This window comes from Hevea brasiliensis, chromosome 18 (genome assembly GCF_030052815.1).
Source record: "Hevea brasiliensis isolate MT/VB/25A 57/8 chromosome 18, ASM3005281v1, whole genome shotgun sequence".
Classification (NCBI taxonomy): domain Eukaryota; kingdom Viridiplantae; phylum Streptophyta; class Magnoliopsida; order Malpighiales; family Euphorbiaceae; genus Hevea; species Hevea brasiliensis.
The window spans coordinates 48410103-48432391 of record NC_079510.1 but is presented as its reverse complement, the minus strand read 5'-3'; the positions used below and the strand labels follow the sequence as shown (position 1 = coordinate 48432391).

The following is a 22289-nucleotide window of genomic DNA, read 5'->3' as shown; positions in this document are numbered from 1 at the left end:
AAAGGGTCGAATGAGGTGACATATGGATTTAAATTATTTTTATTTTATTTTTTAAATAGAGTTGGATAATTTTAAACTATAGATTGAATTAAATTATTTACTAAATTATTAGATAAAATGAATTTTGAGTTAATTATTGATATTTTAGAATATAGTATTAATTTTTATTATTAACTAATTTTCAAACAAATTAATTTCATATTAAACTATTTTGATTATTAAGTTGATTTTCAATTTTTTTTAGTTATTTTAATTTTTTATAAGTATTAAAATAAATTATAATTCACTTTGGGATGATGTGAATTCGATTCGAGGTCAAAATTTACTACGTCGGTCAAGTAATAAGCAAGCTGCCTAATTAATTTCCACACACCAAATTAACAATTATTTTTATACTTAAAAAGAAAAAGAATCCTTAAATCTCAATTGCATAGTTAATTAGTTTTGTAACCATTGCACCATTTTTAATAATAATTAAAAAAAAAAACTTCAAATCTGAATAGATAGTCAAGAATGTTAGATACTTGAAATTTTAATTTTTTTTATTATATATAAGAGATGTAGTTATTTAATTATTAATTTAATGGTTAAATATTTGTTTTATATTGTGATAGATTAATTATTTAAATTCTCTTAATTTTTTTTAAAAAGATTAAACTAAAAAAAGATAATGAGCCTTAAATCATTACGGGAGTAGAAGCGAACAGTGCTTGACCCATGTTATGCAATTCTCCAATAAAATGGGCCAACATTAGGGAGGGCTTTAAACTCAGCTACGGGGGAACAGAAGAAGCGTTAATTACAACGTTAAGTAGATGGTCCAGCTCCAGCGTATGTTGATTACTCGCATGCCTATTTTGGGAGGAAAAAAAAAAAAAGAAATTATACCTAATTATATAGTGGAAAAAAATTATTATTAAGAAGAAGAAGAATCGTTCAAGCCACTGTCTACTCATTTTCTTGGATCAAGACATATCCTGCACGTATCATTATTCATAGAATATTAATGATCTCAGCGGCTATTAATCAGAAGGCCTGAAGATTCTCTTGGAGAAGCATTCGGAATGTTCACAGCTTCGATCTCAGGAGGAAGAGGAGACTGCAGGAACACTCGGAGAAACAGTCCTTCCATAATAGATATACCTTGCAATGCTAACAATCCTGCTTTTGTTAGGACTTCCATTGGCTTGGTCTTCATTTAGCCAATACGCCTTAATTACAAGTATTAAGAAACAAACGATAGAAGTTGCACCTGATATAACGAAGAGACCCCAGAAGTTTTTGTGGCTCAAGCTATCAGTTTCATTGTCAGTCGCACCGTTGGAACACTCCGGAGAGTGAGGGAACCACTTATTTTCCAATTCTACTAACTTTTCATTCTCCGATAGCTTCAATATAGCTTTGGAAAAATCAGCTACCATTGGAGAGCCTTTCTGAAATGCCTGAATAAATAAACTTCAGTAGGGAAATGCAAAATGAAAATGAGTTTCTTTATTGAGTTGTAAAACAAAACACTTACGAAGCCTAATCCTCCAAATCTATAGGTGGGTGTGTTTGAAGCATATTGCTTGCAGTAATGGCTGAGGAAGACTTTTTGATATGGGAGCTCAAGAAATGCAGCATATATTTGTTTATCTTGAAATTCCTTGGAGTAATCGTATTCGCTGCTAACTTTCTTGATTTTTTCCGCATTGAACTTTAACACATTCTGTAGGTAATCCCTTACAAATGAATCTCCATCACAGCCGACTGTTAAATTGTTTCTTATTAACCGATCAATATTTGTACCATCTGGCTGCATCCGTTGGATGGTAAGCATTGAAGTCAGACTAGCAGTGTAGCATGAAGTTAAGATGAACACAACAAATAGCCACACTACCACCACCACCCGAGTGAAATTACTGCTAATTCTCTCCCCTGCATATATAGTAGATAAAATTGTGATATCAATCCAGTAACTTAAAATCTTATACTTCACAACACTCTCTTATTTTTTTAAAAAAAGACATCATTCTGATTGTCACATTATATGTATTGAGAACAAAAAATTATATATTACACAGGAAATATACACTTTTTTACTCGCATAAATGTGGGATTCAATTCTCACATTTTATGTAGAGGCCTACATTTAAGTGAATGTAAGAAACACCAAAATTTAATGACCCGAATACGCCCAATAAATTTCACTCCAATACCTACTTGACAACTTCTCTTTACATGTAGCAGAGACTTATTCAGATAAAGGGATTGAGTATTTTTCAAGACACATAGGATAAAAAGAAAAATATTTACTTGTATAATACAGTAAATATATTTTATACATAATCTTATATATAAATACCTAGCCTCATTTAAGTAAAAGATCATTTCTCTATTTTTATTTCTCATTCTTGTTAAATAAAAATTAATTTGCTGTTAAAATGGACATAGGAATATTTTTTTATATATGTAATATGTATTTGTAATATATATTTGTTTACATAGGAGGACTGAAAATATATTAAAATATAAGAAAATTATTGAATATATTTAGAACACTAAATTTTAGTGTCCTTTATACTCATATAAATATAAATTCCTCCATAATTTATAAAAGGTAAATTTCTTATATCTATATGAGTGAAAAAAAAAAATACATACTCCTAACATATTATATAATCTACTTAGATTATATACGACCAAAAGATATTTTGTTGCTTACTCATATAATATAACAAATATATTTTTATCAGATAGAATTTTAATATCAATAAGTATATGTGATATTATATATAAACTAATTATTTTGTTCGTGTATTATTTATTTTTATTTTAATAATATAATTTAATATGCATTTTTTTATATTTTATATTTTCATAATTATAATATAAAATATTAATAATAAAGTTCTAAATTAATTATAATTTTATTTCAAGTGTTAATTAATAAAATAAATTGATTAATATATTATCTTTTTATTATTTTTGACATATATCAATAAATGAATAAATAAAATAGATAGGTCAAATAGCAATTTTGAAATGATTTAATAAAAATAATTTTAAATAGTTAAAATTTAAAAATGTGTAGATAAAAGTTAATATTTAATAGGTAAGTTAATTTTTTTTATAATAAAATGTAAAATATAAAAATAAAAATAAAGAAGGTTCCTATATATATTTAAAATAATTATTTAAATATATATTAAATTTATTAAAAATAATTCACTTTTTTTTTTTATAAAAAATTTTAATTAAAAAATGCAAATTTTTTAACATATTTTAATAAGCAAAAATTTAAGAATTTTAAAATTATTAAAAGATGTAATAAAATTTTTTTTAAAATAACTATTAATATTTTTTATGAGATAAGATTTTAATTATTGAAATTTAAAAATGTTTAGATTAAAGCCAACATTTAATACAAAAAGTTAATTGATTTTTATATGACAAAATATAAAAAATTTAAAAAAAAAATATACCACATGACATTTTTTAAGTATCCTTATTAATTAAGTGACACATTATTGTAAAGCCATTTTTAAAACTTAGATTTAATATACATACATAACTCTACCTAAGTAGTTTGTGCTTAATCAGTCTTAAGTCCAGATAAAGGAGGAGGGTTGTGGTAGGTGACAACCAGCACAAAAATTCCGTCATACCTCATGATATGGATTCTTACGATATAAACGTTGGGGCATCCTCTACTTACGACATGCTACGTCAGAGTCCAGGTGTAGTAAGAAATATGCAAGGGTGTAGGCCGTTCACCCAAAGTGACGCGCTATGCTAGTTCCTAGGTGTAGTGTTAATGAGCAAAGGTTCCCACATCATGAACACGTGTGAGTAAAGAAATTAGTCTATAGAATATATAGTAGAACAGATAATGAAAGATCGGTTAGGAACAGAACACAAGATAGAACAGAACACAAGATAGGCATAGAGAACAATAGAATATATCATAGAAGAAGATCGGTTAGGAAAGAACAGAATAGAAGAAGAATCAGGAATGGTACTTGGAATGTTAGATCACTTACAGGAAAATTAATGGAGTTGTGGATACCTTGGAAAGGAGAAGGGTGAATATTACTTGCATTCAGGAAACTAAATGGGTAAGAGAGAAAAGTAAGGAAGTAGGTAATTCAGAATACAAATTGTGGGTTGTCGGAAAGGAGAGGAACAAGAATGAAGTAAGCATGATCATAGACAAGACATTGAAAGATGTTGTAATAGCTATAAAGAGTAGAAGATAGTATTATCTTAGAAGGAGAAACAATAAATGTAGTTAGTAATTATGCCCCACAAATAGGACTAGATAGTGAGAGTAAACAAAAGTTTTGAGAAGATATGGATGATCTAATATAAAGCCTACTGAATGAAGAGAATGTTCTCATCAGTGGAGATTTGAATGGACATGTAGGAAGTAATAGGCAAGGTTATGAGAATGTTCATGGCGGTTTTAGTTTTGGTAGCTAAAATGAGGACGGAAAAAGCATCCTAGATTTTGTCATGGCATACGACCTAATACTAGCAAATACTTACTTTATAGAAAGGAAGTCGCATTTTATTGACTTTCAAAAGTAGACAATATAGAAGCCAAATTCACTTCCTCTTAACTAGGAAGACAAATAGAGCTCTGTGCAAGGATTGCAAGGTTATTCCGGAAGAGGCTTTAACAAGTCAACTTCAATTAGTGGTCTTGAATGTCAAGTTTAGGAACAATTCAAGTAAGGTTAGAAGAAATATTATAGCTCGAACAAAGTGGTGGGAGTTTAAAGAAGTAAAGCAAGTAAAGTTCAAAAATAAGCTTCTGAAGTCCGAAGCATGAAGCTGAATGTGGAGGCCAATGGTATGTGAATACAGACGGCATCAAATATTAGAGAAATAGCTAGAAAAGTACTTAGAGAGTCTAAAGGACATGGAACACCGTCAAAAGAGAGATGGTGGTAAAATGAGGAAGTACAAAAGGCAATGAAGAGAAAAAGGGAATGGTATAAGAAATTACCTAAATGTGATAATAATGAGAAGTACAAGATAGCAAAGAAAGAGGTAAAAAATGTGGTTAATCAAGCAAGAGCGTAGGCTTTTGAAAAATTATATGAGAAATTTGAAACTAAAGAAGGGGAGAAAGATATTTATAGATTTGCCAGGATAAGAGAAAAGAAATGTCAAGATCTCAATTAAGTTAGGTGCATTAAGGATAAAGAAGAAAAAATATTGGTGAAAGAAAAGGACATTAAAGAAAGATGGAGAAATTATTTTGATAATCTCTTTAATAATAGTCAAAGTGGTAATAGCATAAATATAGACTATAGAGCAATAGAAAAGAATATGAATTATACTAGAAAGACTAGATCTTCAGAAATAAAGGAAGCACTTAAGAGAATGAAAGTGGGTAAAGCCTGTGAACCCGATGAAATACCAATTGATGTGTGAAAGTGTTTGGGAGATGTGGGAGTAATATGGTTAACTAAATTATTTAATAAGATTTTAAACTCAAAGAAAATGCCTGATGAATAGAGGATGAGTATTTTAGTACCTATTTTTAAAAATAAGAGAAACATATAGAGTTGCTCAAACTATAGGAGAATTAAACTCATGAGCCATATTATGAAGTTGTGGGAGAGAGTTGTGGAACATCGACTACATCATGACACTTCTATCTCCCCCAATCAATTTGGCTTCATGCCCGATCGTTCAACTATGGAACCAATCTTTCTCATTACAAGCTTGATGGAGAAATATAGAGATGTGAAGAAAGATCTACACATGGCTTTCATCGATTTGGAGAAGGCTTATGATAATGTACTAAGAGATATTTTATGGAAAGTGTTAGAACAAAAGAGGGTATGTAACACCCCTAAGTTCGGTAGTGCGTTCTGCTGTTCCGGTGACCAGTGCTGTCCGGACAGCTAGGATGCCTAGAACTACACTTCAATGTGAGTGAAGAGACATAAAATAATGAAATGCAAGAAAAGAAAATGCAAGAAAAACAAAGGAAAAATCATAGCAAAGAAATGTAACAAAGTTAAGCGAGCCGGGAAACCTAGCGATGGGTGACCGCACCGGGAAGTCACGGCGTGGACCGTTGACTGGCCCTGGACTGCGGGGAACCCTGGAAAAGATTTTTAGGACTTAAATAGAACCTTATTTGAACAATAAATATCATTAGAAAGATCAAAGAAAAATTAAATAATTAGTACAAAGAAAAGTGAGAAATCAAAAAACAGACAAAACCCGGTAATACCGAAAAATCGGGAATGCCACCTAAACAGGGGCATTATGGTCATTTGACATCCCGAAGTGTCTTTTGACCTAAATGTCCATTAAAAATAAATAATATTACACTTAGAAAATGAAATAAAAAATTAATTTGGTGGTACATAAAGTAAATAGCCAAAAATGGAGTGAAAAATGTGTAAATAACACATTTAAGCATTATTATATAATTAAATGAGTAAGTGGACCACTAAAGGATTAAACTAAACATAAAATGTGGCTGATGTAAGTCCACTATACCCATCAGAATGTTCATCTTCCTCATTTCATAAACATTGCCGAATTGAAGAAAATGGGAACCACCATGGCCATTTTTCATGCAAGCTCATCTAACCACTCATTTCACTTCTAATCACTTGAGTTCCTTCATCAAAAATGGTCTACACATCACAAGGAAAATATTGATACCAAATTTGAGAAGTTTGGTGAAGGTTTAGCAAGTTACAATCAAAGGTAAGTTTACATTTTTGAGAATTCCTTTGCTAAACTTTATGTTCATGTTATGGGTGTTAGTTTTGTGAAGGAAATTTTAAAGTTTAAATAGTTATTGAGATAGCCATTTTTGGACAGCCATGGGATCACGCATTTAATGATTTATTATGCATATAATTGATGAGAAATAATGTTGATCATGGTGATTTAATATCCTAGTAAATTATTTCACATATATATGGTGATTTATGCACTTGGATCGGAATTGGTAAATTGTAGGGCACTTTGATGTTGAAGGACAATTTTCGGTAGCTTGGGAACACTTGAGTAAATGTATGTATTCATGGAAGTGTAGGTAGAATATTGACCTAGAAGGATTGATGGATATGTATGGAGATTGATATTGTAAAGTGTATGTAAGATTTGTAATGGTTAGGTGTGAATGTAATGGTACTTATAACTTGTAAATGTGAATTATATTTGGTGTGTTGAGGGTAATTGTAATCTGCCCAAAGTAATGTTAGTGTAAAGTAGAATATGCTTTTGGTAATGTACCAAAACAGATTGGTAGAGAAGTAAACAAATTGCAAGGTAAATGTGTGTAATTGATGTGTGTTAAGCAAAGTAACCAAGGGCAGTGTATATTTTAGCCAATAAGTTTAAATGTGTAACCTCAATTGGTATAAGACCAATTGAAGGTGGAACTAGGCACAAAATGTGCCAACTTTCATTGAGAGAACATACCAAAATTCTGCTTGCAAGGTGATGTGAAAAATGACCAATTCGGATTAGGTACACTTGAGACCTAAAAACTGACCATTTGGGCAGCAGTGAGTGTTTAGGCCATAACTCACTCAAAACAGGTCCAATTGACCTGAAATTTTGACCAAGAATAGTTAAGACCCATACCTACAAGTCTTATGAAGACACCAAAACCCAGAAATAACCAGAAGCAAGTCAAAAAGCTTGCACAAGTTCGGGTCCAAAAACTGGCCGAACCAAAGTTGACCAAATTGACCAAAAATTGACCTAATTTGATACCAATTGACCAGCAATAGTATAATGACCATAACTTGGTCTACTTAACTCGGATTGACCTGAAATTTTGCCCCGCGTGCAATAAGACCTAGATCTACAAGTTTGTAGTTTTGACCGAAACCCGAAAACCGAGGAACTAGGCGTCCGGCTAGGTCAAACCAAAGATCTCTGATCCAAAGAAGTTGCATTAAAATGCACTAAACAAGGAAACGAGTTTGGCAAAACGTACCAAACCTAAAACCCTATCGAATGTGACATATTAACGACACTAAAACCTAATTTACCTAAAACGCAACGAGGGTCGGTATATTAGGTGATTAAGTGAATAATTGAGTTCAGTGCATTATTTACCAAACACCATCGATAGAGACAATTTAATTTGGTACTGAAACACTTCGGATTGTGTTTCTCAGTTAACAAGGACTCAAAGAAAAGGGAAAGAAATCTCGAGTCGACCAGGAGACAAATATCAGAGGTTTGTGCACAACAACTGTTTCTTTTGAATTATTTTCAATTGAAATAAATATTGACTATTTGTATATTATTGTTTTAAATTGTGGAAATGTGTTTGATGGACACTTATTGATTGAAAAACATTGTGAATGGTTTGAAACTGTGAAAATTTGTTTGAATGATATTGATGGATACTTATTGATTGAAAAGCACTGTAAATGGTTTTTGTGGAAATTGAAGTGAATTACGAATTGTGTTTCCAATTTGTTAATGAAATTATAACTTTGGAAATTTATTGAATTCTTACGGATCATTTGAATAAAATGTTTGGAATTGTTTTGACTCACAATTGGCATGACACTGATACTATGTTCCTCCTCCATTAATGGGGTGAGTGTGATTATTCCTCCCTCTTTGACTTATCAGTCTGGGGTGAGTATGATTATGTTCCTCCCTCTTTGACTTCCCAGTCTGAGGTGAGTGTGGATGAGTACTCATTAGATAGCTAGCTTCCTCCCTCATTGATTTCGATTATTGGGGTGAGTATGTCTTGTCGTGGTGTACAACACGACATATATGGAAAAATGTGTCATGACCTAAATTGTGTTATTGATTGGCAACATTGTATTGTTCAATTATTTGATCGAATTGTGTTATTGATTTGCAAAACGATATTATTCAATTATTTGATCGAATTGTGTTATTGATTTGCAAAACGATATTATTCAGTTATTTGATCAAATTGTGCATGAATTGGCAATACGGTATTCTTAAACTATTTACTAAATTGTGTTATTATGAATTTTGATAATTTGTGAATTGGAGTTTAAATTCCTTATGACATTCATTGTCTTGAATTTAACTATGGTTTTAAGTATCCACTATTGATATGATTTATGAATTGTGATTTAAAATTTGTATTTGGTTAATGTTGTGCACCACTGAGACATTGTCTCAGCGATAGCTTTTTATTGCTGTCGCAGGTAGACAGACAGATAGGGCAGCAGACTAGGCTGCTAGTACCGCCAGCGAGAGATTTTTGGGTATAGTGAGTATACCGCATTTTGTATTTTGTAATGTAATGTATATTCACTGTATGTATATTTTGTTTTTGGTTTTGAGCAGTTGCAAATTCAAATTGTACCTTGAAGTTGTAAATTAATTATGAGCTATTTGACTTGTAAAAACTGTATTATATTTCCTTATCTCAGACTTTGAAAAATTTCTATGGATTTGACTTGAGAAATGTGTTGTGTTGATTAAAATGTTGGAGTTGAGATTTGAAAATATATTGAAGTGCTTTTTACAGGTTTTCTGAAGAACTGTTTTGTCCAAAATACAAATGGCACCTTGCCAAAATTTTTACAGATACTCCAAATAAATCAAATGAGTTAGTTGTTTCACTTCAGTTCACCAAAGTCTTTCACACCTGTAAATAGTGCTCACCACTGTAAAAGAAGTAAGAAAAGTTTTTAAAATCCCTTGTAGTGTATTTAATGGATTATCAGTAGACGGAGTTGGTAATTCATTAGGTATACTACGGGATCATATTATGCCTTACAGAGGGGTAGGGTGTGACAGGGTATCTATTAAGTATAAACAAGTGTTGAAAGATATGTATAAAGGAGCAACTACTACTGTGCGCATAGTGGGAGGGGACACGAGATTTTTCTATCTCAATTGGATTACACCAAGGTTTAGCCGTGAGCCCTTACCTTTTTACATTAGTTCTAGATGAATTGATGAAATATATACAAGAGAGTATCCATTGGTGCATGATGTTTGCGGATGATATAGTTATGATAGATGACACGCGAGAAGCAGTCAATAAAAAGCTAGAGTTTTGGAGAAGTACACTAGAGTCAAAGGGCTTTAAGTTAAGTAGAACGAAGATAGAATATATGCATTGCAAGTTCAGTAAAGACCGAACCAATGATAGGGAATGAGTTAGTTTAGATGAAGTGGTATCATCCTAAAGTAATCACTTTAAATATCTAGGCTCTATTAGAGCAGTAACAGGGTATTTATTGGCTATTGCTTAGGCCAAATATTAACCACTTATTCTTTGTAAATCTTTTGTTTTAGAATACCAGTTGTAGAGGATTTGTAGGCACTGAATAGGGAGGTTTCGTATCAGTATATTGTGTTTATATTGCTCTTTTCATGTACTTAAAATACATACAAAAGAATACAATTCACCTTAAAGGCTTTACATGGTATTAGAGCTCTAAACCTATCCCTTTGCTTCAATATTTCAAATCCTACTGCTATGCCCACTGTCAACCTTTTTCCCACTTCAATCTCATCTTCTCATACCTTTTCTATCAAATTGAATACCAAAAATTATCTTGCATGGAGAATGCATTTTATTCCCTTAGTTAACTACCAAAAACTTCATGGATTTATTTATGGTTCTATTCTCGCTCCACCTAAAACTATCACAAACACAGAATCCTCAATTTCATCTCTCAACCCCGAATATGAAAAATGGTTTCTGAAAGACCAGATGCTATTATCTTGGATTCTCTCTTCGTTAATCAAAGAAATCTTCCCTTACATCTTCGGTCTATCATCATCCTTTGATGTATGGAATGCCTTATCTCAATCCTTTGGATCTGTTTCTCAGAATCGGCAACTTCAAATACATATTGAATTAAAAGAATTAAAAAGGAATGATCTTTCTGTTTCTGAATATCTTCACAAAGCTAAGTCCTTGGCTAATGAATTACAAGCTGCAGGTTGCCCTATTTCTTCTGCTGAATTCAATGCAATCATTTATCGCAATATTGGTTATAAATACCATTCTCTCATTAGTTCCATGAATCTTAAACCTGAAACATTTCATTCTGAGTTGTATGGTCAATTAGTTGCACATGAAATTCTCATCAAAAGTGCCCAAGAACCACCAACGGCTAATATTGTTCTCAAACCAACCAATAATGCACCACTTCTACCCACCCCAAATCGACCTCCAAATTATCAATCCAATAATCGCAGACATTTTGATGGCCAAAGTAATGCATTTTGACCGAAGACCTTGTCAAATTTGTGGTCTTGGAAATCATACTTCAAACTGCTATCGTCGCAGATATCAACCAAATTTTTCTCGTCTCCACCAAATTATTACCCTCAAGCCAGTGTTATCAAAGGCAAGCGAGGCGCCAGGCGAGGCGAGGCGTCCCTCTGTCGCCTCGACTGGAACGCCTGGCTCGGCTTGGAGGAGGCGACGCCTCCGGCCGGAGAGGCGAGAGGCGACGCATGCGAGAGGCGACGCCTCTTCACAGCAACGGTAAAGTGTTTTTTTTTTTTTTAAATTAAAAAATCAATAAATTTATCTGCGTACCGTCAGCCATTCCACCAGCCAGCAGAGACCCTTTTCTTCTCAACCTCACGAAGACGCTTTTCTCCTCAACGGCTCAACCTCGACTTCACGACGATAACAGGTACGCTCTCTCTCTCTCTCTCTTCTTCTTCTTCTTCTTCTTCTTCTTCCGCTTCGATCTCTCTCTCTGTTACGTCCCTTTCTTTTTTTTTTTTTTTCTCCCTCTCCAGTCTCCACCTCTGTTCGATCTCTCTCAGATCCTTTTTTTTTCTTTCCTGCTGCGCTGCTTCGATCTCTCCCACGTCCCTTTTTTTTTTTTTCTCTCCCTCTCCACTGTCGATCTCACGCTGCTCTCCTCTGTTGATCTCACGCTGCTCTCCTCTGTTGATCTCACGTCCCTTCTGCTCTGTTTTTTATTTTTTCTTTTTTTTTCTTTTTTTTTTCTGTCCTCTCCTTATTTCTTTCCTGCTCTGCTCCTTCTGATCTCACGTCCCTCTGTTGATCTCTGTTTTTTATTTTTTTTTTCTGTCCTCTCCTTATTTCTTTCCTGCTCTGCTCCTTCTGATCTCACGTCTCTTTTTATTTTTTTTTCCTTCTCCTTCTTTTAATTAATTAGTTATTATTAATTATTTATTTATTTGTTAATTTAATTATTTTATTTTTATTAATTAATTATTTAAATTTTATGGGTATTGGTGAATTGATTATTTTAATTTGTATTCTTGTTTAATTAGTTGATTAATTAATATGGGTATTGTTGATTTGTTGGTATTTAGTTTAATTTTTATTTGTTATTCTTGTTAATTTGATTAGTTTTACTTTTTACCTTATCAATTAGACATTATTTATTAATTAATTATTTATTTTATATAGGTATTATTAATTTATAGTTAATTTAATTTTTTATCTTCTTATTATTGTTAATTAATTATTTAATTTATATGGGTATTGTTAATTTATTATTAGTTAGTTTACCTTTTACTTATTATTATTAATTAGTTTTAATTTGATTAATTTTACTTTTTTCTTTTTAATTAGATATTAGATATTTATTTTATATGGATATTATTAATTTATTGTTAATTTGATTATTTTTCTTTTTGTTCTTAGTAAGTAATTGTGTAATTTATATGGACATTATTACTTTGTTGTTAATTAGTTTGCTTTTTACTTCTTATTATTGTTAATTAGTTGTTAGATTAATTAGTTTTACTTTTGTCTTGTTAATTAGACATTAGTTATTTATTTTATAAGGTATTATTAATTTATTATTAATTTGATGATTTTACTTTTTGTTCCTATTAATTAATTATTTAATTTATATAGGCATTGTTAATTTATGATTTTACTTTTTGTTCTTATTAATTAATTGTTTAATTTATATGGGCATTGTTAATTTGTTGTTAATTAGTTTACTGTTTTACTTTTTATTTATTATTCTTGTTAATTACTTATTTAATTTATATTGGATATTGTTAATTTGTTGTTAATTAATTTATTTTTTATTCTTGTTAATTTTTTTGTTAGATTATAAATGGGTGATAAGAATAATACATCTGGATCTTCTGCTAGTAGTAGAAGAACGGACTGTGATGGGCACATGTAATTCAAGTTAGTGAAAACAATACCAATGATCTTCAATGCATGTACTGTATGAAAGTTTACAAAGGAGGAATTAATAGAATCAAGCAACATCTTGCTGGAGGTTACAAAAATGTAATTCGGTGTCCAAAATGTCCAGAAGATGTAAGGAATCAAATGCAGGAATTCATTGCTAAAAAAAGAGAGCAAAAATTAATTATGAATATGGAAAGACCACCTGAATTTGATGATGTTGAAGCACTGGGATTAGATGAAAATGAGGAAGAGGAAGAGTTGATGCAAGAAATTGGCAGTGAAAGAAGAAGGCAAGTACTGGAAGTTACAGGCACTAGTGCTTTTAAAAAACCAAAAGTTTTACCACCACAAAGTATTAGAGGGCCTATTGACTGTTATTTTTCCCCTAGACCTGCTTTGGGAAAAATATGAGGCAAACTACCATTGATGAAAATAGTCCACTAAAAGGAGTTAAGGAGCGTGCTTGTGTTGCCATAGCACGATGGATGTATGATGTGGGAATAGCTTTTAATCCGTGAATTATGATAGCTTTGGGTAAATGATTCGAGCAATTGGAAATTATGAGAAAGAAATGAAACCTCCAAGTTTTCATGAGGTTAGAGTTCGGTTACTTAACAAAGAAGTGCAAATCATAAATGATCTTCTCGAGTCTCATAAAGAAGAATGGGAAAATTATGGATGTACAATGATGTGTGATGGATGGACGAATAGAAAAGGGAGAACCTTGATTAATTTCTTGGCTAATAGTCCAAAGGGAAGTGTATTTATTAAATCATTGATGCAAGTGATGAATCAAAGACAATGCATTGTTAGCTAGTTTGATTGAGAAAGAATTGATGGAAATTGGTCTGAAAAAGTAGTTCAAGTTGTTACAGATAATGCATCAAATAATGTTGCAAAGAGTAAAATTTTTATTTAATTTTTATATTACTAAAAAAATATCATTTTATTTTTATTATTAATGGAATGAATTTTTCTACTTGTTTATGACAGGAAGAATGTTGAAAGAAAATTTTTCTCATCTATACTTGGACTCCATGTACAAATTTCATTGTATAGATTTGATGTTGGAGGATATCTTTAAGATCCGTGTTTTCAAAGAAACATTCCGCAAAGTCGTTGAGCTTCTGGTTTCCCATATGGCTCTTCAGAGTTCTAAATATGTTATGAAGTTTACTAATGGAGTAGAATTGCTAAGGCCAGACAAACTAGATTTGCTCTCGCTTTTATTACATCGCTGAAGGATTCATCTTCAAAAGCCAACATTAGAAAAATATTTACTTGGAAAGTTGGACAACTAGTAAATGGGCTAAAGAGGTGAAAGGCAAAAAGTGTGAAAGGACGGTTTTGAGTCCCGCCTACAGAATCATGTTGTTTATGCTCTTAAGGTTTAGGTCCTCTTGTTCGTGTGCTTCGACTTGTTGATAATGAAAAAAAACCAGCTATGGGATATATTTATGAAGCCATGGATAGGGCTAAATAAGCCATTGCCAACTCACTCAATGGCAATGACGAGAAATACACGAGCATTTTTGAGATTATTGATGCGAGATGGTCACTTCAATTGCATCGCCCTTTGCATCTTCTTTGGATACTTTTGAATCCCGAATTTTTTATCCAAATAAGATGAGAATTGAATCGATGAAGAGGTCAATACAGGATTGCTTTCATGCATTCATAAAATGGAAAAAATTCAGCAAAAGTTGATATGATTCTTGATGAAATTGAGAAATACAAGGTAACAGTAGGACCTTTGGTTTTCCTTCACTATTAGAGGAAGAACAACCAAATCTCCAGTTATTAATTTAATTCTTATAAATTTTTCATTTTGCTCATTTATAAATTTATATAATGAATTTAACAATCATTGTTTCTATATTTTAATAGATGCTTGGTGGAAAACATATGGTTCTTCAACTCCAAACCTACAAAAGTTTGCTGTAAAGGTTCTGAGTCTCACATGTAGTGCAAGTGGTTGCGAAAGAAATTGGAGTGTATTTGAGCATGTAAGTAATATATATATATATATAGATTTCTTAATTTGTTATTTTATCTTGAGCCTTTTGAGTTTGAAGTTTAACTTATTTGTTACTGTAAAATAAATGACAGCTTCATAGTAAGAAAAGAAATCGGCTATTTCAAGAACGCTTGGACAATTTGGTATATGTGAAGTACAATAGAGCGTTGCTACGCCGACACACTTTTGGGGATATCACAACACCTATTGATTTGGCAAATATTGATGAGAGTAATGAATGGTTGCTTGGTGAATTAGAAAAAGGTGATGGGGATGATGATGATGATGATTCTCTTGTTTTCATGAATGACGTATTGACCTGGGGTGATGTTGGTAAAGCGGTGGAGTTTCAATCTCGTTATGAATCGAGAACTACCGCAAGATCAACACCACCAATTGAAACTCCATCATTTCGAAGGCCTCGTGCAATGACAGGTGCATCCTCTTCGCAAGTTGATGATGATGAAGAGGAGGAAGAATTTGTGATGGACGTTGTTGAAAATGAAGATGATTTTGGAAATCTTGATGATGAGTAGTTTTAGTTATAAGTTTTTTATGTACTTATTGCATTCTGTTTATTATGACTTACAACTTATTTTTATGTATTAATGTCTGAACTTCTATAATTTATATTTTCTATTATGTGACTTATGACTTATTTCTAATTTTTTATTTATTATGTATAATTTTATAGCTTCACTTTTATCATATACATCTGCTGAAAATTCAGGTATGAACTATTTCTTTTTTTAATATCTCTTATTATTATGTGTGTTTTTACTCATGCTATATATTTTAATTTTACAGTCTCATACTTTCACTTGTATCTTATACTTAAGCTGGAAATACAGGTATGCACTATTTTCAATTTCTCTTATTTTAGATATAAATATAGTGTAAATCATATTTATTTTCTTTTTAATATGTTTTTTTACTTATCAACTATTTAAAAGTATATATATATATATATATATATATATATATATATATATATATATATATATATATATATATATATAATTTAAACAATTAAGGTTATGGCGCCTCGCTTCAAAAAGGCCCTCGCCTCGCCTCTCGCCTCTCGCCTAAGGCAATAGAATGCTCTATCGCCTTATTGTCGCCTTTCGCCTTGATAACACTGCCTCAAGCTAATTATCATTCTTATGGGCGACCCACCACTCCTATCAATTACTTTGTGCCAAATTCTTCACCAAGTCCATGGTTTCTAGATACTGTGATAAACTATCATGTTACACCTGACCTTTCTGCTTTAAGTACTGCAGATGAATATAGAGGGACTAATCAGCTCTATGCCGGTAATGGCAAGGGTGCTCATGGCTTAATAGTTTGTTAACTGAGCTTGGTTTTCCTCCCAAGTTGCCAGCAATTTTATGGTGCGATAACATTGGAGCTATTTATCTCACTGCCAATCCAGTGTTCCATGCTCGCACAAAGCATATTGAATTGGATTACCATTTTGTTCGTGACCAAGTGGCTAAAGGTACTATTCACATTTTGCTTTATTAGCTCTGCTGATCAGCTTGCTGATTTATTTACCAAACCCCTCTCTCGGCCCTTATATGAGCAACACCGTGACAAGCTTTGGCTTCGTTCTTCTTCACCATCAGCTTGGGGGGGGTATTAGAGCAGTAACAAGGTATTTACCAGCTATTGTTTAGGCCAAATATTAACCACTTATTCTTTGTAAATCTCTTGTTTTAGAATACTAGCTATAGAGGATTTGTAGCCACTGAATAGGGAGGTTTTGTAACAGTATTTTGTATTTATATTGCTCTTTTCCTATACCTAAAATACATACAAAAGAATACAATTCACCTTAAAGGCTTTACAAGCTCAATCCTTCAAATAGATGGGGGATGTGAGAAGGATATTAATCATAGGATTAAAGCTGAATGGTTGAAGTGGAAACGTGCCATGAGAGTTTTATGTGATCACAAGATTCTCAATAAGTTAAAAAGGAAAATTTTACCGTACAGCCATACGGCCGGTCATATTATATGATAATGAGTTTGGGCAATGAAACAGTCATATGTGTCTCAGATGAGAGTTACAGAGATGAGAATTTTAAGGTAGATGAGTGACCATACTAGACTAGATAAAATTCGTAATGAGAGTATTAGAGAAAATGTAGGAATGATGCCAATTGAGGACAAGTTGAGAGAAAAGAGATTGAGGTGGTTTGGTCATGTGAAGCGTAGACATACAGAAGCTCCAGTTAGACAAGTAGAGCACATTGAGTTAGAAGATAGAAAAAAAAAAAGGGATAGACCTAAACTGACTTGGATGAGAGTAGTACAATATAACCTAGAAATATTATACATTTCTGAGCATTTAACTCAAAATCATTTAGAGTGGAAAAAAAGAATCTATATAGCCGATACCAATAAATTTTTGAGATAAATGTTTAGTTGAGTTAAGTTGACTTGAGATTTAATATATATACATGCAGATATCTGACCACATCTTAAGTACAAATCATTTTCTTTCTCCTCTATTTCTCGTACTATCAAATAAAAGTTGACTTCACTATCAGTGATATTGAATATGTAAAGAACACCAATAAATTTTTTTTCTTTAAACTCAATCAATCATAAATCTAAGACAAAAAAATATATAATAAAATTTATCAATTAAATATATAAATTTTATATATTTATATTTTAAATATATGATGGATAAAATCTAATTAAGAATTTCTCTCATTCAACCGCTTTTTCTTTATATTTAACATATATATAGATTTATTCACAGGAGAGGGATAGACAATTTTTGAGGATTGATGACTTACTGTGAACAAAGAAAAGGGATGAGAAAGTGAACCATACTGTAGTGCCAATCTGATCAACCAATGGGCCTCTAAATTCAGAATTAGGTTGTCGCTCCAGGATCCAAACTATGATCATTGTGTAAATCAAGGTGGCGCCAGTAATTGCCCACATTTGCCAGTTGAAAGGTTTCAGAAATATCCAAGTCGATTTTTCAGACTTGACTGGAACTATCATCGACAAACCTGATTCTGCATACGGCTGGGTGAATTCCACTTTTTCGAATCTGTCAGCTAGTATGGTTATGTCGCCCACGATAGCATCATAGGTCTTCAGTTGATCATTTTTATGCGCAAGACAAGCAATAATCTCCATTAAAAATGCATGAAATTGTCGAACAAAAGTAAACAGTAACCATGGCACATTGATGTCGCTCTCTTGATGAACAAGTCAAATTATAGGAGAAATCTTGCAGAAAAAAAAAAAAAAAAGATAAGGGTATCACATGCACAGAATCTATATAGACGAGTTATGTGGGATCCAGCCATTTTTGCACCTGGAGCTCACCTTTCTTAATTTCGAGTTGAAATAAAAATTTTCATGTTTTTTTATCCTTTAATTTTTAAATGAATATTCCTAACATGGTTGCCGTTTAATAGCTCACTGTTAAAGGTAACAATAATAGTACAATAGTAATAAATTAAGAAAGATCAATTTTCTCATGCAATTACAATGGAAATGTATTTGGTGATCAGAAACACAATCATCCCACTTAGAATAATTCATATATTAAAATTTTAATTTAAATAATTTAATAGTAAAATTCATATATTTATAACAATTGAACAAAGAAAAAGAAAAAGAAAATTTATTTATTCACTTTCCTAGTTTAGAGAAATATTTAATTCAGTTAATAATGCTTTGAATTTTCAAATTTTAATAATGAGGCCTATTAAATGAATTAATTAAATTCTTGTGTAATTTAATTTCTTTTAAAATGACTTTTTAACTAAAAGTTAAAAAATTAAATTCTTTCAATATTTTTTTTATTAAATATAGAAATGAATTGAATAGAATTTTCATTCTTTTTCAGACTTTCTAAACACATTCAATTGTCCAATAATAATAAGAAGAAGAAGAAGAAAAGAAGAGGAGGTAATAAGCAGAGGGAATATTGTATACCTTGTTATATACGTGATCCACCAGTTCGTCATATGTCCCATTGAAGGCTACAAATCTGTAAGGTAGATAATAATCCAAAACCTTTAACACCTCTTGGAAAAGTTCAATGCAAAAACCATCATATCCGTTAACATCATCACTTGCATTCACTACTCTTACAAATTTTTGGAACGAAGTTCTCCCCGGAACACCAATAACCATCGGCTTTGCATTTGAAGGCATAGCCCAGCCTTTCGGAATCCGCTTTAGGTCCCCAGGCCAATTCACTGGACCTTCTAGTTTCACAGCACCACCTCCATTTTCATCTTCTGTGCTTTTCAAGAATCCAGACCCAGGAAACCAGAAGTCTATCTCCTTGTATTTCTTTCCAACCACGTTCACTACCCTCAGTTTAGGACTATGCATCAACTCCCCAGCTGAGAAACTTATCTGACCACTTAAACCAGTGAAATTGCTTGATAATATATTATTCAACAACTCCTTTGGACTACTACTACTGTTCCTAGACATTCTCTCCATTGCTTTTATGATAGCTGAAATGCTGTCATATGCTTTCAGAGCGTGAAATCCTGGCTCCAAGTTATCTTCTTCTGGGTACTCAGACATGAAAATTTGCCGAAACTGAGCATGGAAACTTTTGTAGGCATTGCTACTATCGGAATAGTCACTCTTAATTCCTAGAGCTCCTTCCATAGAGTAAATAACAGAGGTGTTAAACGAGTCCAGGAAACTAGTAACAGTATCGGTGAGGATCCATATTGTGTCCTCCCCCACCAGCCCCATGTTCTTAGCTTCTCTAAACAAATGGGTCACCCAAGGCAATGATGTCTGAAGAACAATAAAAACCCGCGATTTGATTTCTTGGAGCTTTATTAGTTCCTCTCTAACAGCTTCTTTCGGATCTGATATTAAAGCAAATGGTGGAAGAACTAAGCGGTGCTCGATCTTTGAACCAACCTCCTGTAGAGCCTGAGATAAAAGTGCCAAACCCCCAGAATCACCACCATGAGTATTATCTTCATAAACTGCTACAACCCTTCTCCAACTATAAACACGAGTAAGTTCTGCAATGCATCTCATTTGTTCAGAATTACTATAAACCATTCGTGCCAAGAAAGGCCAACGTGTAGATGTTAATGGTGGGGTTAAGGCTGGTGCAGCAAATGAAAGAACTGGAACTTGAGCTTGGTTTCCAATGTCAGCAACTAATGCTGCCTCCTCCCATCTCTCCATACCCAACATTGCTTCGACTCCCTTCTCTTTAATAAAATTTTGAGCTGCAACGGACACAAGATTTCATTAAGCCCATTAACACAAATGGTTATTGAAGTAGAAGTGAATAGTACTAATTAGCATGAAATGCAATAAAAACATATAATTACCAGCTTGAGCAGCGTGGAGGGGATTTTTTGGGTGGTCCTCGAAGTAAAGAGATATATTGTGATCTTTTGAGCCATTGTTGAAGTTTAGAACAGCTATTTCCATGGCAGTTTTCTCTTCTTTCCCGATTCTTGAATTGACATCAATGATAGCAAATATGTTCCTAACCGGCTTATAATTTTGATTGACGGGTTCTGTTCCACAGCGGGGGAAGAGGAAAAAGGAAGTAATAAGTAAAAGGAAAAGAACCCAAAGTTTTGAAAGTGAGTTGGAAGAAATGACAGGGAGATCGGCAAGTTTATAAGCTAACCATATGTCCACGTCCATTGCCCTGTTAAGAAGGCTTTTGACATATAAAGATGGCTACAGCTTTCATATGCTGTATAATAAACAAGATTCAGTGTATGAATGGGAAAGAAGAAGGCGAATTTCCTAAAATAATGATTTTCCCATCTTCCTTTTTTTATGGGAGAGATTCATATGTCTGCTACGCACAGGACATGACATGCGACGATGCAAGTTCTGACAAATTACATGTGAGCTAGATACGCCCAGAGTAAGGAAATCTTTTGACGGGAAGCGTCAGATATTATTAAGGGTTTTGTACGGACCGTTTAATATCAGTATGGACCACATTTGTAGATATTAGCTAACTCATGGAGGGCAGGGAAGTTTTTCCAGCAGCTTTAATTTGGAGGTGGAGCTTAATTGATCCATGCAAGTCGAGGAAATTACGAGTGTTATAGATGTTAAGACCTTATTTATTGGATCCTTTGAATAAATTTTTATTATTATTACTAAGTGTACTTATTACACGTGTATCAATTATCTAAAACATATTTTAAAAAATTATATTTTTTTACAAAAAATATAATTTTTTGGGAGCAACAAAAATAATGAATTACAGACAAAGGGTGGTGCAGAAACGGTACGAGTTAGCAAACAGCATCACGGTCAGAACATTACAGCTGTATATAGGTCTGAGCGCAGTCGTGGGCAGTTTATGACCACGCACCCATCCTCCTCCCTCTCAGATATCCTTCTTTGTCATTGTTATCTCAATTCACTAACGCGTTTGTGAACTCAAACGACTTTAGCCAAGAATTTCAGTCCAAGCATCTAAGGCCTAAGGGCGTCTACAAGAAAGCTTAGTTTTTTTTTTTTTTTTTTTTTTTTTGAATGTATATGTCATTGCATAAAAATTCATTGGATACATTACAAAACCTGAGGCATGGTTTTACATTAAAGAGCCCAACCCACTATACAGGCCCAGCAATAGAACCCATAACCCTTTCCCACCTAAAACCCCAGTTCTGCATTTCACACAGAAAGCACAGTTTCTATGCATTCATTAACGCTTCTCTCAACTACTATGACTGTATTTGGGTTGTTTTGGGAAAAAAAAAAAGCAATTATTATTAAAAAAGAATGCAATTTTTTTTTCTTGTTTGGTATATAAATAGTTTTTTTTAATTGTTTTTAATAATTTAAATTTATAAGCACATCAAATCTAACTTTTATACGAAAAATTAAAATACAAAATTTAGACATTTCATCTTGATTAATTTAAAATAGAAATCGAGTACTAAAAAATAATGCTCCTTTAAATATAAATTTTTATCTTTTTATATTTATAGAGGTAAAAATTCGTGATTTTATATAAAGAGAGCATGTGCTCCAGACGTATACAATAATTTTTTATTATTTAATATTTATCCGTGATCAAATTATAAGTCATTTACTATTTCATGTGAGATTAAATATTTAATAAAGTTAAAATTAGTGGAAATCAAGGATT

The 22289-nt window shown here is 32.3% G+C and overlaps 1 protein-coding gene across 3 annotated transcripts; it reads right to left on the bottom strand.

Moving 5' to 3' along the window:
- Positions 1-678: 678 nt before the first annotated feature.
- On the bottom strand, positions 679-21014 carry LOC110673615 (glutamate receptor 2.9). Of its 3 annotated transcripts, XM_058140430.1 has the most exons (6): positions 20494-21014; positions 19112-20388; positions 17953-18259; positions 1520-1917; positions 1253-1442; positions 679-852 (listed from the first exon to the last, which is right to left on the bottom strand). In XM_058140430.1, exons 1-6 carry the CDS (start codon positions 20816-20818, stop codon positions 800-802), a joined length of 2550 nt encoding a protein of 849 aa, XP_057996413.1. In that variant the 5' UTR covers positions 20819-21014; the 3' UTR covers positions 679-799. The 3 variants fall into 3 exon arrangements, with proteins under 3 accessions (XP_057996413.1, XP_021692438.2, XP_021692437.2); XM_021836746.2 differs by lacking the exon at positions 679-852 and having other exon boundaries at positions 901-1433; XM_021836745.2 differs by lacking the exon at positions 679-852 and having other exon boundaries at positions 901-1442; positions 20494-21010.
- Between the last annotated feature and the right edge of the window lie 1275 nt (positions 21015-22289).

Bases quoted from the DNA above. Each gene is read 5' to 3' on its own strand.
- LOC110673615 (XM_021836745.2), bottom strand. From the start codon at position 20,818: ATGGACGTGGACATATGGTTAGCTTATAAACTTGCCGATCTCCCTGTC. The intron at 18,260-19,111 runs GTATACAATATT...GATCAACTGAAG, and splicing joins TGGATCACGTATATAACAAG to ACCTATGATGCTATCGTGGG. The intron at 1,443-1,519 runs GTAAGTGTTTTG...TTATTTATTCAG, and splicing joins GATTTGGAGGATTAGGCTTC to GCATTTCAGAAAGGCTCTCC.